Below are 21637 nucleotides of genomic sequence, written 5' to 3'. Positions count from 1 at the left end.
GCCTCCCTGTCCATCACAAACTCCCGGAGTTTACTCAAACTCATGTCCATTGAGTCAGTGATGCCATCCAGCCATGTCATCCTCTGTCGTCTCCTTCTCCTCCCGCCCCCAATCCCTCCCAGCATCAGGGTCTTTTCCAATGAGTCAACTCTTCGCATCAGGTGGCCAAAGTATTGGAGTTTCGCAAGGGGACCCTAATTAATTCCTGAGTAGCACCAGGCTCAAGGCTCTTTCTGCCTCATTTCTATGTGTACCACTGTTGTCCCAGGACGCCACATGACGTGTGGATGGAGTCTCCTCTGAGGCCACACAGGGTGGGGGCATTCTGGGGGAGTGGGGAGAAAGTGCCCTTTGCCCCCAGGTGAATGAATGTTGTGACATCTCACAGGCCTGGTCTGTGAGTCATTACCAGAGTTTAGCTACTTCTGCTGAAGGTGTGGCGAGCACTTGGCCTGTATCACCTCGTTTAGTCCTAACTTCCATCCTGCGTGACGTATATTATTCTTGAGGCTGAAGAGTGCGAAGCTGCTGCCCGAGAACTAAGAGGAGATGCAGCAAAGAGGCCAAGCATGTCTGTGTTGGAATCCCAACTCCACCACTTAACTAGTCGTGGTACCTCAGGCAAGTTCTGTGCAGTCTCTCTGTCTGTAAAATGGGGCTAATAACTGGAAGCGAGTCCTGAAGATTAAACCAGTTAATGGTTGTCAAGCACCTTGGAGACTATCAGACTCATAGGAAGTGCAGCATGAAAAACCACTGCCCGATTGTCATTTGCTCCCATGGACACCTTGGAGAGCCTGACTCCACAGCTCGGCTCTCCCATAATTGTCCGCATCTCCTGAGAAATGCAGCGGGGCCCGCTCCAGGCTGAGGCTGGGGCTGAAGCCTGGAAGCAGAGCAGAGAAACGCGTAGGAGGTCTGGTTGCAGCTGCACACACGACACACTAACTTTATTCACATTTTTGATACAAAAGTAGATTTTTCCAGAAATGTTCTCTTGTGCCAGGGGGAGCGAGTTGAGTGGCACGTGGCGGAAGGGTGAGGGGAGGGGGCAGGAGGGGCAAGGGCCACAGTGTGAGTTGTGGAGGCAGGACAGCGGGCAGCAGGGGCTAGGAGAGCAGGACAGTCTGGGCATGGTGGCCCCTCTGCCCCATTCTAGCCCCACTGGAGGGCGGAGGGTGTCCACACAGACATATTAGGAGCATCCAGAGTGGTGGGAAATGGGGGTCAGGGAACTTGGACAGGAGGAGACTGTGGGTAGAATTTGGTACCCATGACTTTCCTCTCCTTCTGACCGGCTGCCAGCTCCCCCAGGGGACACCCGGGGTTCCTGTATGCCCCCTCTGGCTTCCCCTTCCTTACACACTCCTCTTAGAAGGGCTGGACACGCCCAGGAGGGGCCGAGGTGGCGGGTGTGGCGGTGAGAGCGAGTGCGCAGATAGATGCTCACACAGGCAAGGAGGGAGTGGAGGCCGGGCTGCCCGCCGAGGGGCCCCAGGGGTCTCACTGGGGCAAGGCCTTGAGGATGGCATTTACCTCCTCCGCCACAGCTGTCAGGGCAAACTCAAACTGGTCCTGGGGAAGGGCAGAGGGAGGAGGGTCATGGGGAGGCCCGGCCTCTGCTCCTGCCCTGGGATGGGGGCGGCTTTGGGGCGGCCACTTGGGGGAGAAGAAGGGAGCCCTCCTGGGGGAGATTTGGAGGCAGGCAGGAGAGGCAGGCCGCTGCCACCTTCCCTGGGGAAAGGTCATGGCTAGGGTGGGTGTAGAGTGAAACAGTCACCTTCGAGCGAACAAGGCCAGGCCGCTGGTCACGGACATGCTCCAGTGTGGCAGCGATGTCAATCTCCTTCACTCCTGGCGGGGAGGGGTGTGGGGACACAGAGATGCTCAGAGGGTGTCCAGAGGAGGGTAGGTCCCAGAAAGCCTGGGGCATCTTGGGATGGGAGGCTCAGAGGACTGGATAAAGCCTGGGGGTGTGGCGACCTGCCCTCCACAAACTCCTGTGACCCCAGGGGCTGAGGAGACTCTAATCTGGGGCTGGGCTGGAGCCGTGGCGGGGAGGGGCCTCACCTTTGGCCATGCGGTTCAGGACCATGTCAATGAGGATGTAGGTGCCCGTCCTCCCGGCACCGTCGCTGCAGGAGGAGATGGTGACAGGCTGAGTTGGGGACCCAGCAGGAAGGGGGAGGGGAGGGGACACGGAGGCTTGGGGTGGAGCCCTGAGGGTTAGCTGCAGGGTTGGAGGGCATGAGTGAGCCAAGGATGAGGGATGGGGTCATAGCTCCTGGGTCCTGGGAATTGGGCCTTGAGTGGGGAGCCTGTGACTCCTGGGGTGTGTCTTGGGCAGTGAGTCAACTGAAAAGGAGAGCCCTGGCTCCACCCCGAGGTGGAGGCAGTGAGAGAGAATGGCAATAGCCATTTCCAGTCACTGGCCAGGCTTTCCTTCAGCCAACGTCTTATGTAAATGGCAAGATGGTAAATATTTTCAACTTTGTGGGCCACACATAGCCTCTGTCGTGTGTTCTTTTTTTTTCCTTCAACTATTTAAAAATGGGAACGTCATTCTTAGCTCATGGGCCATTAAGAAAATAGATGGTGTGCTGAATTTGGCCCATGGGCTGTTGTTTGCTGGTATTAAGGGGATAGGCAAGCAGCGTGCTTGGGAGATGCTCACAGAGAGCAGGACCAGAGAGGGGGCGGGAACCAGGAATGTGCCCCCTTCAGGGCCCTCTGGCTTGGGCCTGGCCTGCCCCCATCCATCCCCCCCAGCCCCCTCCAACCCCGTACGCACCTGCAATGCACAATGATGGGGCAGGAGCGGCCCCGGTAGCACTTGTTCACCTTCCTGCAACAAGAAATGGTCATGAGGCCAGGGGGCACCCGCAGAGGGAAAGGGGAACTGAGAAACACACCTGTGGGCCTGTCTTCCTTTTCTCCCCACCTGCTCAGGGCCGAGGAGGGAAGAGGGCTGGACGGAGGAATCGGGGCTGGAGGCCAAGAACCAGAGATGGTGTGGGGGGCACTGGGCTTGCCTTGTCACTACGGGCCTAGGCTCTACACCTGGAACAACTGATTAATCAGTTGTTCTAATTTATCAGATAAAACCTGATAAATCAGATCAACCGATAAAAACCTTTCAAGCCTCAGTTTTCTTACCTGTAAAATGGGGATGATAGTAATAGTAACCTCCTTCTTAGAGTTCTTATTACGTGCATTATGAGATAATCCATGTAAAGGACTAAGTGCTAAATCTGGCACACAGTAGGTGCTCATTAAATGGTGGCACTATTAAAGATAATACGCCATAATATTAACAGTCTCCCCTGCCTGAAGTTCAGGGAGGATAGGTGTTCTGGTGACTTCAAGGGTGTCAGAGCACACCATTGCTCTGCCCCTGGGTGTTCCCCTCTGCACCCAGGCTCCTTGTGGTCCTCACCAGCAGTGAGGTCTGGTTGTAGCCCTGGGTGCAGAGTTCTGCTATCAAGGGGATGACAACCCCTCAGCTCTGAATATGCTGCTGCCCACTGTCTCCCTGGATAAGTCTTACCCCAGCACAGGTGCTCTGTGACTGGGTCATATTCAGACTGTGGGTCTACCTGGACCTCAGACTCTGCTTCTTGGACAGCAGCTCAGCAAGGAGCAGGTGGGCTCTCCCTCTTTCATGGCCCAGTCCAACCTGCTGTTGCTCCTTACGACATTCCTGATTTGAGAGTCACTTGCAGACTCCTGATACTCCCAAAGGACAAGGGCGAGGGAGAGCCTTCTGAGGGGTTATTAGAGCATTTCAGAGGAACTTGGAACTTAGTGGTCCCCCAGTCTGGTACCCCCAGGCTTGCTGGGGCCAGGTGACTTTGAATGGTTTTCTAGGAGTCCACATGATTCCTTAGCGTATCGGCTGGTAGATCAGGGCTGGGGTTGAACAGAAGTTGTCACGGTGGCCCCCAGTCAGTTAAAAATAATGACAACAAATAGTACTTAGAATTAACAGAGCCTTTGCTATGTGCTGGGGCTTCCCGGGTAGCTCAGCTGGTAAAGAATCCACCTGCAATGCAGGAGACCTGGATTCTATCCCTGAGATGGGAAGATCCCTTGGAGAAGGGAAAGGCTACCCACTCCAGTATTCTGGCCTGGAGAATTCCATGGACTGCATAGTCCAGGGGGTCACAAAGAGCTGGACACGACTCAGCGACTTTCACTTTTACCTTTGCTATGTGCCTGGCACTTAAAGTAGATTTTATAGATTTCATGCTGTTGGCTTTTGTAACAATCCCTTAAGGTATGGGTCATCAATCTCATTTCACAGGTAAGAAACAGATGCAGGTCAAGGAACTTGATCAGAGTCATTTTCTAAGATTAAAAATTTATTTTGCCTTCCCTCTGATGGACCTTCACCAAAACAGTATTTATTAAGAAGCAATTAATTTGTTCTGGGTGTCTAATGCCAATTGAGTTTACATAATTCCAGCCTGAAGCAAAGAAATATAACCCTTTCACTTACCTGTGCAGCCTTAAAATAGGTCCATGCACTCATTTTATAAATATTTTAAAATATGGAAAACAAAAAATACCCCTGATACCCTTGATGGTGCCTTTGAGAAGCCTGTACTTCAGCTTGCATGGACCCCAGTTAGAAACCATTGTCTGAGGCTCAGAAACTACCCCCAGGTTCCCACCCCAGTTCTGCTCCTCTGCTTTCTGCCCAGCACCTAGAGACCTCAGACCGGCCTGGCAAGGGGCAGAGAAGCAGGAGGAAGCTGCAGTGTGGGTGAGGTCCCTGCCACGGCAGCAGGCTTCTCACCACCTATCTGTGGAGGGAAGGCAGGGTGCTCTGGAGGCCTGGACATGGTTTCAGCATCTGAAGAGGGCAAGTCCCCCTGTCGGTTTCCTGTCCCAGCCCCCACCTGGTTCTGTGAGTCCCCAGGAGTCTAGAGATTCCCCCCCCCCTTGATAGTATTTGTCCCTTCCCTGAGTCTCCGCAGCCCCCCAGCTCTCCCAGCGCCCTTCCGGCTGGTCCCTGGGCCACAGGTCCTCATGTCCCATCCGTGCAGCGGCCACACCTGCCAGTGATCACTTTTGTGACTATGCAACTGGAGTGAGAATACTAGCTGCAGATCACAAAAATGACGCTGGCAGCCGTGAGAGAGAGAGAGAGAAGAGGGAGGAGACAGAGAGGGGAGACAGACAGAGCAACGGAGACAGAGACATGTAGAGAAAGAGAGGAGGGGGGAGACAGAGACAGAGAGAGACAGAGTAAATAGGCAGAGATGGGAGGGAGGTGGAGGAAATAGCTGAGAGATGGAACAGGGAGAGGTACAGAGCGGGGAAATGTGGCTGGAGTTGGGGAGTGAGACAGACTGTGAGACAGAATGATGGAGAGAGAGCTGAGGGCGAGAGGGAGGGTGGGGGAGAAAAAGCGGGAAGGAAGGGAGGGAAAGAGGGAAAGAAATAAAAACAGAGGCAAAGAGACACAGGGTAAAGAAGGGAGGAGGCAGGGGGGAGTGAGAGAAAGCAAGGGGACAGAAGACGTAGAGGACACCAGGAAACGCAGGACAAGAGGAAATAGACAGCAAGGATCAAGGAGAAGGAGAGGGGAGAGGAGGGGGTTAGAAATAAGATGAGCCTTTCATGGTATGGGGGGGTGGGGGGAGAAGGTGGTTATGGAGAAAGAGTGGGAGATAGAAAAAGAGGGCAAGAGAGAGGGAAGAGGCAGCCAGCCAGCAGAGAGAGCGAGCAGTCAGGAGCTGGACCACAGCAGTGGACGGATGGGCACAGCGAGACAGAACGTCAGTCCTGGTTTTGGGGGGAGGGGGGTGTCCGGAAGGGGACGCCAGGAGGTCAGAGTCAGTCCTGGTTTGGGGGTGTCTATAAGGGGGCACCAGCGGACCAGAAGCTGAGGCTCCAGGTCGGGCGAGAGGGCCTGCCTCTCCTGACCTGGGGCCCCAGGAGGAGCTGATGGGCTGCGGGGAGACGCCAGAGCCCGGCTCCCGGCCCCCTTGCTCCTGGGTTGCTCTCTCCCGGGCTTCCGGGAGCCTTCCTCGGGCTGCCCCACCGCCCAGGGGCGCTCGCTCACCTGCGGAAGTCCAGGAGGGGCCGGGTGGAGGCCGGGGTGCCCTCTGCCGGCCAGCTGAGGAAGTGGAACTGCGTGAGCGTGCGTGTCTCCTGGGTCTGCACGTTCTTCAGGTAGAAGCTCCGCACCAGGAAGTCCTCGCACCAGATGTGCTCCGACACCAGGTTCACCTGCGAGGGTGGGGGCGCAGGCCTGAGCGTGGCAGGGCCTCTCCAAATCCTCCCGGCCTCCCAGGCCAATTGGGAAGCTCACCCAACTATCCCCAAGAACCCTAGCCGTCTGTATCACTTATGGTCTGCTCAGGACAACTGGTGGCTTTTCCATCTAGACACAACTAGTCCTTTTGGCCGCACAGCGGGCTCTTAGCTCCCCGACTAGGGTTCGAACCCACACTCCCTGCAGTGGCAGCTCGGATTCTTCACCACTGGACCCTCCGGGAGGTCCTGTGTGCTTCCTGAAATCAGTTTCTCCTTCCTCTTTTGCGCAGAGACTAGCAAAGTATCTGTGCTACACACACACCATAAACCTTGATAAAATTCTGTATTTTCATTTGATTTTTTTTTCTTTAACCCCAAGCAGGACCAATTTTTGAAACTTAAAAAGAAAAAGTATTGCATGCTCATCTAATGCTGAAAATTTGTTATCCAGAGCTCATTTAGAGATAAGAAGCTTCTGTTGTGCAAATAACATCTCTTGTTTTATGGGAGGGGGGTCACTTCCCATTGGTCAGGAATGTTTCTCCTTCCTCTACTTTGTCTCTTCCCAGACACCCCAGTTTTTTTCTATTTTTCATAAGCAACATATGTGTTTGGCAGCATTTCCTTCTTTGCTTTGGCCTCCAGGAAACTCAGATCTAAACTAGACTCAATAAAAGTAGGACTAAGTCTTGGTCTTTGAGTATACTTATCTTCCCTGTCTCAAAACTGTACTCCTGGCTCCTAGCTTTTTACCTTAGTTTCGGTGGTTTTACAGTTTTATATCTGTACCTTTCATCATAGGTCCCTACAAGTGCTTTTCAGCCCTAGACTGGACACAAACATACACACATGTATATGCATATATATATATGTATGTGAATGCTTTCCTGGTGGCTCAGATGGTAAAGAATCCACCTGCAATGTGGGAGACCTGGGTTCAATTCCTGGGTTGGGAAGATCCCCTGGAGAAGGGCATGGCAACTCACTCCAGTATTCTTGCCTGGAGAATCCCCATGGACAGAGGAGCCTGGCGGGCTACAGTCCATGGGGTCTCAAAGAGTTGGACACAACTGAGTGAGTAAGCACAGCACAGCACAGCATGTGTGAATATGTGTAGTACCTGGATGTTTATATATACACATACAGTTGCACGTGTATGAATGGTGCACCATCCACTTTCCCCACCCCCATTGTCTCCTGGCCATGGGGTTCTGCTGACCTCATATACGTGGTAGAGGGAGGAACCCTCATCCGGCCAGTAGCGATCACACTGCTTGACACCATCCTCCACCAGCGGGGTCAGCATGACGATGACAGTGCAGCCACTCTCCCACACCATCTAGGGACAGATGATGTCCAGCACCCAGGTAAGCTCCATTCTAACCTCCCTGGGACCTGGTTGGCCCTGGCTGCCCACAAGGGCCCCCAGTCCCTGGAGACACCCTGCCTCCAAAAGCCCACCTGCCAGAAGTCTGCAATGGTATGCGACAGTGGGCCCTGTGTGGCTATGTAGGCTGGCATCCGAGGGTCGTGCTCAATCTGGGGGTAGGGAAAATACATCGTGGCGTGAACCAGAATAGGAAATGCCATTATGGAGAGGTCTGGTCAAAGAGAACAGGCCAGGGTCTGGGGGAGCCTCAGAACTCCTGTTTCCATGCCGGATATCAGGCCCACAATTCCAGGGCATTGGGGAGCGGGAAATGGAGTCTGTGGGGGCAGGATGAAAATGGGGGAGGAGATGGGAGCCACTCACAATGGGGCTGGCATTGATGTAATCGCTGCGAGAAGGGCTGCTCTCCACCTTCAGCTTGATGCGAGCATGGTCATCTGCACAGACCCCACACCCCACCCCAGAAACCCCTCCGGTCACTGGGGTCCTGGCACTTCTGCCACTCAGCCTGAACCAGGAGCCCAGCCCCTACCCCAAGCCCTCTGGACTCCCAGCAGACGGAAAGCTGGGCCAGCAGGACTCACTCACAGGGTAGGAAGTCAGGGTGGCGGTTCTTTTTGATGTTGCCCTCGCCCTGGGCGGTGGCACAGGTGTTGGGCTCCGCCTGGTAGGCACACAGGGCCTGCCACTCCTTGGCCAGGCGGTCCCTGTTCCGGAGGTGGTCCTCCATGTAGGCCTGCAGGGACACCACAGCCTGGTGCCGGCCCCCACTGCCAGCCATGCCCCTCCCACCACCCGGTCCCCTCCCCGCCTCTGGGCCCACGCCCCATCCTGACCAGAATCATGTGTCCTGTGGAGATGTCCATGTTGGCTTGGGCGGGCTCCTCACACCAGGACGGGGTGCTGCTGTGGGAGCTGGGGCTGGCCTGGGCGGCGTCGCTGAACTGCGAGGACACGCTGCTCACCCGAGAAGGCTCGGGCGGACCCTCCGCCCGGTTGAACAGGGACTTTGTGGCCATGTGCTGGCGGCATAGATCCTGCAGAAGAAGGACAGGGTGGGATCCATGTTCTCCTGAAGGCTTTTCAGCAGAGTCCTGGACTCAGTTCAACAGAGTCCTTAGGATGGTCCTGGATTGCTTTTGAATGAAACCTGTCTCCTCTGGGGTGGGGTCTTCTGCCCTGGGTCTCATCCTTTCCAGGGCTGTTCTGCTTGGGTGTGGCCCATGACAACCTCAGATATTACAGAGCAGAATCCAGAACCCCCTGAGTGGTGGTATTGGGGAGAACTTCAGGAACCACCTGTTCTCAATTCCCATCCATTCAAAATGCCCCCACGACACCCCTGCTGGGGCTTCTCCAGCCCCTGCCTGGATACCCAACTCCCTGCCCTCATCTTACATGAGACCCAGACTCCTGAGCCCCTTCCATCCCCTTGCATCAACAAGCTTCTGGGGATGCACACCTGGTACTCAAAGGTGGTGTCACCATGGGCCCCCTCGGGCCCCAGGGCGGCCAGGCGCTCCTTGTCCCGCTGTCGCGCATGCTGCCGCACACACAGAGCCACTGCCAGGGCCACGAGCAGCCCAGCCACCCCCGCCAGGGCCACCAGAGTAAGGAGCACGGACCGCATGGGAGAAGCACTGTGGGCCGGTCGGGGAAGGACGGCGGCTGCCTCCTCCCTCTGTGGGAACAAGGTTAGAATCAAGGGGGGCAGTGGTGGTGGGGGGAGACTTAGGAGCTGCTCCTCACCCCTGTCCCACACCCCACTCCCTGCTAGGATGTCTCCTGGGGAAAAGCTGAGAGGCAGTGGCATGGTGGTACAGGCAGAGGGACTCATATAGACCCAAGATCCTTCTTTCTCAATCCCCATGGGACCAACTCAACCACACTGTACTGCCAGAGACTTAGTGGGTGACTCTCCCTAGGAGTTTTTGCATTTAAAAATGGGCGTAGAGAAGTATAGAGACCCAGGAAGTCAAATAGTAGAACATGAGGCATCAGTGTTGGATGCGTAACAGAAGCATATTTTGAGTTCAAAGTCCTTTCTGTGTAATGTTTTCCCTTGAAATTTGAGACTTTGCTCTAGCACATCTATGGACCGCTAGGGCCATCTCAGGTTGTTCTTCCAGGTGAGCTGGCTGCCTACAGAAGGCTGATCCTGCGGGGAGCTGGAGCCACTGGGGCCATCTGCTGGTCAGAAAGAAAACTGCATGGAGGAGGGCTGCTTCGGCAAAGGTGGAGTATTTCAGCTCTTGTTCTGCCAAGACTGCCTTCATTTCTGGTGGGCAGCATCAGCCAGAGGGGATTTTTGACTGATTCTTCGGATATCTCATACCTGTCCCACTCCTGTCTGCAAGATCTGGAGCCCTGTCTGTGCTTCCAGTTCAGACTTCACCAACCCTGCAGGGAGAACAGAGGTCAGATCCTCTCCAGCCCCCATATGGTCTCCACCCCATGCCATGCAATGCCCCGTGGCAGGCCGGGCCCATATGGTCCGGGTCTGGGAATATTCCCAAGTCTGGGAATATTTCAAGGAGAGCATCAGCCACCGGCCTGGGTCTATACAACCAGGGCTGGGGCCAAGAAGTATTTACCGGCTTGCTGGGTCACATCGGCCAAAGACAGGTTCTGTTCATTGTGCCGGATGCGGAAGGTAAGGGCTGGTCCCACGACACTGCCGAATAGGAGGTATATTACTGCCTCACCCATCACAGACCCCAGATTCAAAATGAGAGATCCTCTCTGGCCCTCTCCCTATTAGAGGATGGGGCTGAAACCCTTGCCATACAGGGGTGTTTCAGGAGGGAAGATACTGGACAGGCCAGCAGCAAGGCCAAGTGTGGCTGTACCTTCAATGCAGCTGGAAACATCTGTGACCTAACCTCTGCCTCTTACCCAGAGTTTGTCTTTCCCTCTTCCCCTGAGCCCCCCAGGCCTCACCCTCTTCAAGCTACCTGCTGCCCCAGCCAGATAGAGCCCCACCTGATGTTGATGAAGCTGCCCGACGACATGTGCACGTGCTCAGCCAGGATCTCCAGCAGCCTCACTCCTGCAGCCAGACTCAGGGGCCTGGAGTTGTGGAGCCGGTAGAGGAAGGAAAGTGGGGACCCTCTTGGCCACTTTCTTGAAACACCCTCCAAGGGTGCCGAGACATCCAGGGGTGCAGAGCAGTACCCCCTGCCCCATCTATTTCACATCTGCACTTCTGCTCTTTGCTTCTGGCCAGGCAGGCCAGCCCAACCCCCAAGGGACCAAGAGGCTGCCCCACGTAGGAACCCTTACTTCTGGTCGGTGACAATGTAGCCGTATTCCTCTGCTGATGGCCGAGCGGAGGGCTGCCCCGCCGCGGTGGGCTGGCTCTGGCCCAGTGGGCTTTTCTTCTCTACCAGGACTGGCGTGGCGGGGGGTCCAGCAGCTTTGGTGGACTCAGAGGATCCGGCGCTCAGCTCCTTCTGGGCTTTGTGGGAGGTGGAACTGCCAGTGGGGGATCCAGGCAGGGAAGGCGTCGGGGGCGGAGGCTCCGCTGGGTCTACACCCTGAACCTGCTTCTCCATTGTCTGTTTAGAAGAGAGGATAGAGGTAGGGTCTCTAACAGTGAAAGGATTAGGGAGAGGGGGTCTACAATCTGGATCCTGAGCTCCCATAGGGGTGCTTATGACTTGTTTCTCTTTCTATCCCCAGGCCCAGGTCAGCATTGGATACCGAGAGGGCATCCAGGAAAGTGAACCAAGCGGAGGAATGAATGAATGAATAAAGGGCTGAATGAGTGACTATTCATGATAAGGAATAATCGACAGGATGGGGCTGGACTGGGGAAAAACTCCAGAGTGAGGAAAGCTAGAGTTACAGGAGGAGATGAACAGGCAGGCAGTGCTTTTTCGACTTTGTTTAGCCACACAATCTTAGAAATCCAACGTCTGAAACAGACAGAGTGCCTCAAGCTATAGGGCGGTCAGGAGCCTGCCTGCCTCCGTCCCTCCCTTCGCCTAAGGATCTTATTTCAGCGTGGTCTGACACCAGTGAAAAAAGCAGTGAATCAAGAATTCTTGCGTCCGGTCCCAGCTCTGCCTTCAGCCTGAGGTGAGACTTTAAACAATGTCTTGCAGCCTCTGGACCTCTGTTGAAGGGTCAGAGAATACAGATTCTGGGTCCTGAACCTGAAATTTAGATTTCAGCTAAGGGCGTTTGCTGCCTTATGGGTCAGGGAGGTGTTGCAAACTCACTTTCTTGACGTCAGCTCCAACGTTTACAACTCCTCCTGTAGAGACAGGAAAAAGAAGACTCTGGGCAAAGGGCCAAGGCCAAGGTCCACACAATGCAGGTAGGAGAAAAGGCTGGTAGCTCGGAGTCTGTGACATCTGCCATGGGCTCTCCCCGCAGTTAGTAACCAAGGCTGTTGTTGGGTTCATCCTAAGCATGGCCGCATGACTCTGGGTATGTTAGTCCCTCAGTCGTGTCTGACTCCTTGTGACCACAGGGACTGTAGCCTACCAGGCTCCTCTGTCCATGGGATTCTCCAAGCAAGAATACTGGACTGGGTTTCCATGCCCTTCTCCAGGATATCTTCCTGACCCAGGGATTGAACCCACTTCTCTTGTTTCTCCTGCATTGGCAGGTGGATTCTTTACCATGGTACCACCTGGGAAGCCCCATGCTTCTGGACTTCTGCATCATGGGCTCAATTACTTCAGTTGTATTCGCCTCTTTGTGACCCCATGAACTGTATCCTGCCAGGATCCTCTAGCCATGGGATTCTGGAGCGGGATGCCGTGCCCTCCTCTAGGAGATCTTCCCAACCCAGAGATCAAACCCACGTCTCATGTCTCCTGCATTGGCAGGCAGGTTCTTTACCACTAGCGCCACCTGGTAAGTCCCTTCTGCTTCATGCATGCATGCTTAGTTGCTTCAGTCGTATTCGATTCTTTGTGACCCCCACAGACCGTAGCCCACCAGGCTCCTCCACCCGCGGGATTTTCCAGGCAAGAATTTTGGAGTGGGGGTTGCCATTTCCTTCTCCAGGGGATCTTCCCAACCCAGGGATGGAACCCGGGTCTCCCACATTGCAGGCAGACTCTTTACCTTCTGAGCAACCATTGCTTGATCAACTCCTCCCTGTTTTTGGCCACATCCCTCAAAGCTACTCTTTGCGCAGTCCTCTCTTACCTGTCAATCATTGGCTTCTTGGCAGTGGCCATGCCTGCCTTAGGTCCTCAGCATCTTCTGCCTAGCCTTCCCGGTGCCTCCAGATCCCCAGCTCACACTCTCATTGGCTTCTTTTCCCATTACTTCCATCTCCCAGTCCTTTCCTGCTTTAACTCCTCAGCTCACCACCTCACCCCTTGCTTCCTGACCATGGCTGTCAATGACTCCGGGTCTCAAACCAACTCTCTCCCCTAAGCTTGGCCCTTCCCCTCTAGACTGTTTCTTGTGGCCTTGAGAAGTGGGGCAAGAGGCCTCTGTGGGGCCAGCAGTCTCTCTGCCCCGACACTCACCCGGATTTCGTCCGGCACCCTTGGGCAGCAGCTGCAGCAGGGTTGAGAGGGTAGAGAGCTGCTCCGGGGTCAGCTGATGCAGCTCCACGCCGTAGCCCGCCAGCACAGCGGCCACTCTCTGCAGAGTCACATCTGCTGGGAGCCAGACACAGGGTTCGGGACTGGTGCCGGGATGAACTTATGGGATGAGTTTGCAGGTGGGTGGGGACCCCCACATTTAGGAACTTCTCAAACTCCAGGACACTGATGCCTTCCCCTTCCCATCCATGTCCACACTTTGGGGGAAAGCCCTTCGGGTGCCAAGACCAAACTTCAGGCCCAGTAGGGACTCCTTGATTCCCTAGCTGGAGAAGGCATGTCAGCTCCACCCGCTACTGTATCCCCAGTGCCTACTTATGCCTGGCAGAGAGCAGGTAGTCAGTAGGCATTAGTTGAGTGTACAGATGACTTTAAGGACAAATTAACAAGTGCATGCATAGTCAGGACAGACCCCCCCCTCAACACTCCCCCCCTAGGAAGCAGCCCCATAGGCATGGAGTGGATGCTGAGGCCGCAGTTACCTGGCTGCTCTGCTGGGGCGGGAGGCTTCTCCCCATGACCCTCTAGTCCTTCCTCCTCATAGCCCTCCGAGGAGTCCCCTGCCCGGCTGCTGCCCCCTGGCTCTGGCAGCCTTGGTGCCCTGGCCCTGCTGGGCACTTGTGACTCCTGGGCCAGGTAGAACAGCTCTGACTCCTGGAAAAGCTGAGCAGGTGGAGGCCCTGGGGGGTCCCCATAGGAGTGGCCAGGGTGAGCCCCAAACATGCCCTTGGAGGCAGTTCGGCTGAGGAAGGCAGGGGCTTCAGCCTTGGGCAGGGGGTCCACACTGACCATTCCTGGGGAGCTCTCTGAGCCCCGGGAGCTGTCGCGGGAGCCAAACTGTGGGAAACCAGAGATTGGGATAAGAGCAGATGTCAGCATGGGGATTGGGGTTGGGAGGGGGCGGTGTCTAGGGCTCACCTGATGGAACAGGTAGGGCTGCAGCAGGGCAGGTTCATAACTCAGGGCAGGATGCGGGGGCTGTGCGGGCAGCAGCAGATGCTCCAAGAGAGGGGGCAGCAGCTCAGCCTGCAAAGGGGACAGGGGGGAGCCCGCCCCAGCTCCGCCCCCGCCTGTGGAAGGTCGAGGAAGCCGGGGCTGCGGAGCTGGGGCGGAGCCAGTGGGGATGCCCTGTAAAAGCAGCTCCCCAGCGGGACCAGGTCTCCTGGGCACCAAGCCAGATCTGAGGAGGAGAGCAAAGTGTGTGTGTGTGTATGCGTGTGCATGTTGGCTGTGTGGGGCAAGAGTGTACAGAATCTAGGAGGCAGAGATGCTGGGGGCCAGGCAGGCTTAGCCTAAAGTAAACCTGATCTCTCAAGACATGAGGTAGCCTCAGTAGAGGAGAGAATAGCATGGAGAAGGGCCAGAGGTCTACGCCTGGGTAGAGGTCAGCACCTCCCTGGTAAGCGTGCCTGGGTCCCTGAAACACAGCAGCAGAGCTGATGAAGAATGAGGCTAAGGACAGAAAAGGGGACAGTGGGGAGCAGGGGAAGGGAGCTGGGAACTGCTCTAGATGAACTGTGGCTGAAACTTGCTCCGTTTCCCCTGTGTGCATGTCCCCAAGTACACATCCAAACATTCAATGCTGTGTCCCGCCCTACCCCACTCTGCCTTCTTCACCTGGTATCATCCTCTGAGCCCCAACCCCTCATTTACTTTCCTTTGCTTTACAGGGCCTGATTGATGCCTTCAGAGCCCCTAGCCACAATAAGAAGATGGTACCTCCTACCATGTAATAATAAAACTGAACATTAAACAGTCTCAGTCTGACAAAATTCTAATCTGTTCCATGATGACTGCTTTGATGCTTCTTTTAAAATGCCAAATGTCCAAATGTTTCAAAACAGTCTTTAACATTGTGAATCAACTATGCTATGATAAAAATTTTAAGAAAATACTTTATCCAGCAAAAAAAAAAAAACAAAACCCAGTTTTGAATCCCCTTGTTTTGCTAGATGCCCAGGGATGAGCTCAGCTCATGTTGGGCATATGAGCATATCAAATGACCACTCCAGAGCCTCAGCCTGCTGCTCGCTGTACGTACTTTCCTCTCTCCCTCAGGAGGACCACAGATGCACCAGCCTTGCCACGCTAGAGCTGATGACAAATGATGCCTACCTGTCCCTTGGATGAGGCTCTGGGGGGCGAAGCCTGGGGATACGCTCCATCTCCTGGGAAATCACATACTGGGTAAGGTCATCATGCCAGGATAGTCCTTCCAGGGAGAGAAAAGAGTGAGATGGAGATTGTCCCTCAGGCTTGGAACAGTTTGAGGGCTTAGTAACAGGGGCCAGTGCAGATCAAAACTGTACCCTCTACCCTGCAGTGTACTGAACTGGGCAGAGCCAAGGAGCAGTGGAGGGGGTCCAGAGACCTGATGTGTGATCTGAGCTGTCCTTTCCGCATCCCCCCCAACCCCGCCCCCAGGTGCAGATCTAGAAGTGAGACTGCCTCCGGTGAGACTGGGTTTTAATCCTCTGCCACTTACTAACTGTATGTTCTTAGCTGAGCCTCTCTGAGCCTTAGTGCTCTCATCTGGAAAATGGGGGGTTATACCTCCTAAAATTGTTGTGATAATTAAAATACAATATAAAATGGTTAGAATAGTACCTGACACATCATGAGTATTCAATAAATGTTATCATCATCATCATCATCATCAATATTATTATTAATCTTATTTATATTGATCCTGAACCTTAGTTTTCTTTATTTGTGGTGGTGGTGGTGGTTTAAGTGGGAATAACATATACTTTATGGGTCTGTAGTAAAGATTAAATGCAATTAGGGACTTGAAAATGCTTGGAAACTTCCAAAGCATTATACACCTGTTTTAAGCCTTCATCAACATCATCTTATCCTGAGAGCAGATCTCCTATTTGACCATTTCCCTCCATGAACGCTGCTTGCAGGAAAAGTCAGTCATCTATTCTAAAAGGATAACCTCCCACTTTATAGTCCCACCTACTCCCATTCCTTTTTCCTTGCTTCTGGATTAATACTCATACTGCTCTTAACTCATATCATGGGATCTATACCTGCCTTTTTCCCTATTAACATTAGATGAACTATCTGTGTTTCTATAAAAGGCCAGTCCTCCACTTGGGCACTAGATTTCATCCCCTGCTACCTATTCAAGAACATCTTCCCCACAATTCTCCCCTTTCTCCTATATCATCATTTTCACCTGTTGTCTACTGAATTATTCCCATTCACATACAAACACAATGCAATTTCTCCCATCTTATAATAAAAATACTGCTTGAATCCCACATTCCCCTCCAACTGTCACCCCATTTATTTGTAGCAAGACTCTGAAAGTGTTATTTCTGCTGGCTGTATCCATTTCCTTTCCTCCCATTCCCTCATACCCCCTCTATTCAGGATTCCCCCCCCCCACAACTATTCTACTAAAACTGCTATCATCAAGATCACCAGTGGCTTCTGCATATCTAAATCTAAGGTCAGTTCTCAAATCTCATCTTACTTAAGCTACCACCATCATTTGACACTGTTGATCACTCCTTCCCCCTTGATACACTCTCACTTAGCTTCTAGGACACCAAACACTCTTGTTTCTCCTTCTACCCCATTGGCTCCCCCTTCTCAGCCTCCCTTGTTGATTCCACTCCTTCTCCTGGTCCTCTTAATAGAATTCTTTAGGGCTTTTCTTCATATTGACTCAATCCTTTGACTATTTCATCCACCTCATAGGTTTAATTACCTCTGTATGCCAAAGAATTCCAAATTTATATCTCTGCTTCAGACTTCTCTCTCTCTTTCAAAACCCAATCTTATATACTCAACTTTCCATTCTAATTGAGTGGATATCTCGAACTCAGTATACTCAAAACTGAGCTCCCCCCCTTCCCCAAGTTGATACTTCTGCATAGTTAATATTTTAATGTTTAGTGTTTCGGTGTGTACCATTGATTCCCTACATTCTATTCTCAACACAGCAGCAAGAGAGATCCTTTTAAAGTAGAAGTGATATCAAGCACCCCTATGCTGAAACCTTGTGATGCTTTCCTCTTTTACTCAGAGTACAGTCAATGTCCACACATTCTCCTATAAAATCTTAGAACATCATTACCTACCTGACTGCATCTTCTGCTCTGCATCTCCATCACTCCTCTACAGCCTTCTGTAGAGATGTTTTCCATGGTGTTCCTCAAACTCATGCTCCTATCTTAGGGCTTTTGTTCTAGATCATTGGCCAACCAAAACACTGTTTCCTAAGATAACCTTCTGGAAAACATCCCCACTTCCCTGATGTATTTATTCAAATTTCATAGCCTCAATAAGATCTATCTTGACCACTCATTTTAATACTATGGCCTCCTACCTCACCATTTCTGATCCCTTTATCCTGCTGTAATTGTTTTTTTCCATGGCTCTTATCCCCTTCTAACATACTAATGTTTTCTAATTTATATAATGTAGTCCCTCCCTTCATCTCCTGAATATAAACTCCAGTAGGCAGAGATCTTCATTTCACCCCTTAATAAATCTCAAGCACCTAAAACTATGTTTGCCACATAGAAGTACCCAATAAGTATGGTTGAATGAATGAATTGAGTGAGTGGGGTGTTCTCCTGGCTGAAGACCCCAGGATTCACAGCTCTGGAGTACTCAGTCAGTTCCAGAGAGTGGGCTGATCTCAAAGAGATGAATGCTGGCCTCTTCCAGTGGCTTCTTCTAGAAGCCTCCTCTGGATTCCTCCAGAGAGTCTAAGTGTGAACAGCCTATCTCTAGAGTTCCACCCCCACTCCTGTCTCCAGGAAGGTCTGGGAAGGTGAGGCTGCACAGTGAGTGTGATAGGAATGTTCCATGAGAGAAAACCTGGAGTCAGGTGGTCCCTCCCATCTCATCCAACCAAGTTACAGCCTCTCTCCTCCAATGCATCTAGACCTCACCTTGGGACATGAGCTGCCGGAGCACGCCTTGTAAGCGCTGAAGAACTGGGGATGTGACTTGCAAAAGGGGCCGGGCCTGCCCCACTCCCACCTGGCACTGTCCAAACAAGCCATCTAAGAGCACAAAAGTGGTGTCAGCAGGGGGTTTGGGCAAAAGGCCTTCCAAAGTCCAGGTTGCAAATAGACAGCTCTGTCTCTATCTCCTCTCTTGGCTTCAGAGAGCTTTGCTCCCCCAGGCCATCCCCCCTTCTTCTCTCCAAGTGCATTTCCCCTTCTGACTTCCAGGCACCCACCCACACTCACACTACTTTCTCATTGTGTACCCTCCCCCCCCCCCCCCGCCCACTTGTAAATCCTATGTTTGGTTTCACTCACCCTGAATACAGACTTCAAGGTGAGAGCAGAGTCTGCGATCAAACAGACAGCCTGTAAAGAACAGGTGAGCAGAGAGGCTCAGACTCCCCCATGCACATAGTGGTCAGATGGATGAACAGGCTAGGGAAGGGGGAACCAGGTGGGATCCAGTCTTTCATTCTAAGGAAGGCTTTAAGCTGGGAGGAGAGGAGGGCAGAGGCCTCCTCTTCTTAAGAGGAGGATCTGGCTTTGGGTTTCAAAGATCTGCAAGTTTGGATTCTTTCCCTAAAAGCCTCAGTTTGTTTAACTGAGTAATGGGGAAAAGAAGCCTTTCAGGTGCATGGGGGTGGTGATGGTGGAGAATCATAGATTTCTACTCTGATAGAATTACTGCGGGGTAGTTTATGTCCAAATTCAGAGGGAAAAGAGACTTTCCTTCCCATATCTCCAAAAGTATCTTGTGATGGCCTGGGACTCAGAAGAGATGGGAACCCCAGCATACTTCTGCTTAGCATGGGAAAGGGTGGGATGGCTCCACACTGTCCCTACAGTCCGTGTCCCTAGCCCTGTTGGCGCTGTTCGCGGTGCTGAAGCTCAGAGCCCTGCGCCTCTGAGGGTTTGCCTGGAAGCAGTTATGGGGGAGGGAAGGGCGGCAGGGTGAGGAGCCTTCAAAGGACCTGACCTCTCCGCCATTCCAGCCTTCATCTTCCACCCTAACCAACCCGCAGCGCCACAGGAAGTACCTTGCCCTGGCCTCCAAGCCGGATGGGGAAGGAGGGCGTCAGACTGCGAGCTTGCGCCCCTTCCCCCACGCGCCCCCGGCCCCCACCCTCCCCCTGCCCATGAGTCAGCGCTGACTGTCTCCGTCCGCTCAGATGTGAGTCAGCACCAGGCCTGGCTGTGGGGAGGGGGCGGGAGACGACCCCTCCCTCTTCACCCTCTTTGGCCCCCTTCCCCCGCCGTCCGCTTCGTATCGGAGATCAGATTACAGCGATTGGCCTCTCCAGAAAAGAAGAGAAACCCTGGCCCTTCGCCTGGCTTGATCCTCTACGGAAATCTGGGACCCCGGAGCTCGTGGGCCCGACTTCTACTGCCTGGAAATCGCGGTTCTCTCTCTTTCCCTCCCCTCCTCCACCCCTCAGCGCCGCCACTTTTTGGCGCCTCGGGGACACTTTCTTCTCTTGCGTCCCGTCTCTAGGTCCCTCTGTCCACACGCACCCCCATTCCTTCTCCCCAAACTTGCCCTGAGCCCTCTTCTCTTAGGTCCCGCCCCCGGGTTCCCAGCCCCACCTCCAGGCCTACGCCCCTTTCCTCGCAGATGCCCTCTCTTCTTTCTCCGCTCAACGGGCATCCCCCGACCCCACTCCACACACACCTTCCAGCCGAGGTTCCCACCTTCGTGATACTTCCCACTCCCTCCCCTCCACACCCCCAGCACACCCCACCGAGTTCTGCTCTCGGCACCCTCCCCCACCCCCCGTTTCCTCCTGACCGTGGGCACTAATGGCGTTGCAGCCTCCCGGGCGGCTGCCCAGCAACAGCAGACAGAGGAGCACCCGGAGACCCCCCGATCCCCCGGGACCCCCAGGCCGCCCTGGGAGCCGCATCCTTCCCGGCTCGGCTCTCCAGCCCAGCAGCCAGAGCCGCAGCTACGCCGGCCAGAGCCTGCCAGCGGGGCCGAGGCGGAGCCTGCCACTCCCCACCCACCGAGGCGGGGTCTACACGCCCCTCTCGCCGCAACTCTGCCAACCCCAGGCGGCTGGTGACGACATCCCCACCCCCGGCTCTGGCGTCGATTTGCGTCATTCGTGGCGTAAAAGCTCAGTCTTCGTGGGGCTCCTACTCACCCCAGCCCTCCTACACCCAACAGTAGGTTCCTCTCTAGAATTCTCACTTGGCCTCATCTTGACATATTCTTCTCCCCAAGGGCCACCGCCTCTATCACCCAGTCTCAGGGTTGGCCAGAAGGGTTCCCGTTGGGTGGGGGCCAGGAAGGATGAGTGAGTCGGGTAGTATAAACCTTAAGATGTGGAGCATAAAAATGAACAGAATGTGTCCTCTTTCGCATCTCAATGAATAGTTCCTCTCCCATGACTTCATGGCAAACGGATGGGGGGAAATGGAAAAAGCAAGAGACTTTATTTTGGGGGGCTCCAAAATCACTGCAGATGGTGGTGACTGCAGCCATGAAATTAAAAGACACTTGCTTCTTGGAAGAAAAGCTATGACCAACCTAGACAGCATATTAAAAGGCAGAGACATTACTTGACCAACAAAGGTCCGTCTAGTCAAAGCCATGGTTTTTCCAGTAGTCATGTATGGATGTGAGAGTTGGACTATAAAAAAAGCTGAGCACCGAAGAATTGATGCTTTTCAACTGTGGTGTTGGATAAGACTCTTGAGAGTCCCTTGGACTGCAAGGAGATCCAACCAGTCAATCTTAAAGGAAATCAGTTGTGAATATTCATTGGAAGGACTGATGCTGAAGCTGAAACTCCAGTACTTTGGCCACCTGATTAGAAGAACTGACTCACCAGAAAAGACCCTGATGCTGGGAAAGATTGAAGGTGGGAAGAGAAGGGGATGACAGAGGATGAGATGGTTGGATGGCATCACCGACGTGATGGACATGAATTTGAGTATGCTCCGGGAGTTGGTGATGGACAGGGAAGCCTGGCGTGCTGCAGTCCATGGGGTCGCAAAGAGTGGGACACGACTGAGTGACTGAACTGACTGACTGACTGTCATCCTTAGGAGCAGGAATGGTTACACATATGTGCTTGGACTCCAGTTTTAGAAATGCCACCTACTAGGGGTATAAGTTTGGGCAAGATGTTTAACCTCTCTGCTCCCAAGTTTCCTGATCTGTGAAATGAAGGTGCCAGTAGTACCAGGTGGCTGTGAAGACTGAGAGAATTATGCTCATGTGGCTCACTTAAAACAGTCATTGTACTAAACACTGGGTAGGTACTGGCTTTTTTTGTTAGCCTCGACTCACCTTTCTTTCACCCCCTTCCACGGCTGGTCTATCAAAACCCTGTGGTTTCTGCCTGAAAAATATATCTCCCATCAGCCCACTTCTCTCCATGCTCACGGTCCTACCCCAACCATTGTGCTCTTTCATGACTATTGCAGTAATCATCTAA

The 21637-nt window shown here is 53.5% G+C and overlaps 1 protein-coding gene across 1 annotated transcript; it reads right to left on the bottom strand.

Annotated features, from left to right (window-relative positions):
* Positions 1-253: 253 nt before the first annotated feature.
* PTPRN (protein tyrosine phosphatase receptor type N) lies at positions 254-20154 on the bottom strand. The gene is made up of 23 exons (XM_061147907.1): positions 19984-20154; positions 18513-18563; positions 18138-18251; positions 15340-15436; positions 14143-14404; positions 13707-14061; positions 13147-13278; positions 11878-11912; positions 10937-11211; positions 10637-10723; positions 10249-10328; positions 9990-10054; positions 9117-9335; positions 8491-8691; positions 8243-8390; positions 8018-8091; positions 7726-7803; positions 7484-7603; positions 6071-6237; positions 2792-2845; positions 2071-2135; positions 1781-1854; positions 254-1575 (listed from the first exon to the last, which is right to left on the bottom strand). The coding sequence occupies exons 1-23, from the start codon at positions 20096-20098 to the stop codon at positions 1504-1506; spliced, it is 2940 nt and encodes a 979-aa protein (XP_061003890.1). The 5' UTR covers positions 20099-20154; the 3' UTR covers positions 254-1503.
* Between the last annotated feature and the right edge of the window lie 1483 nt (positions 20155-21637).

Source organism: Dama dama, chromosome 8, assembly GCF_033118175.1.
Source record: "Dama dama isolate Ldn47 chromosome 8, ASM3311817v1, whole genome shotgun sequence".
In the NCBI taxonomy this organism is placed as follows: Eukaryota; Metazoa; Chordata; class Mammalia; order Artiodactyla; family Cervidae; genus Dama; species Dama dama.
This window is presented reverse-complemented; position numbering and strand designations above follow the sequence as displayed.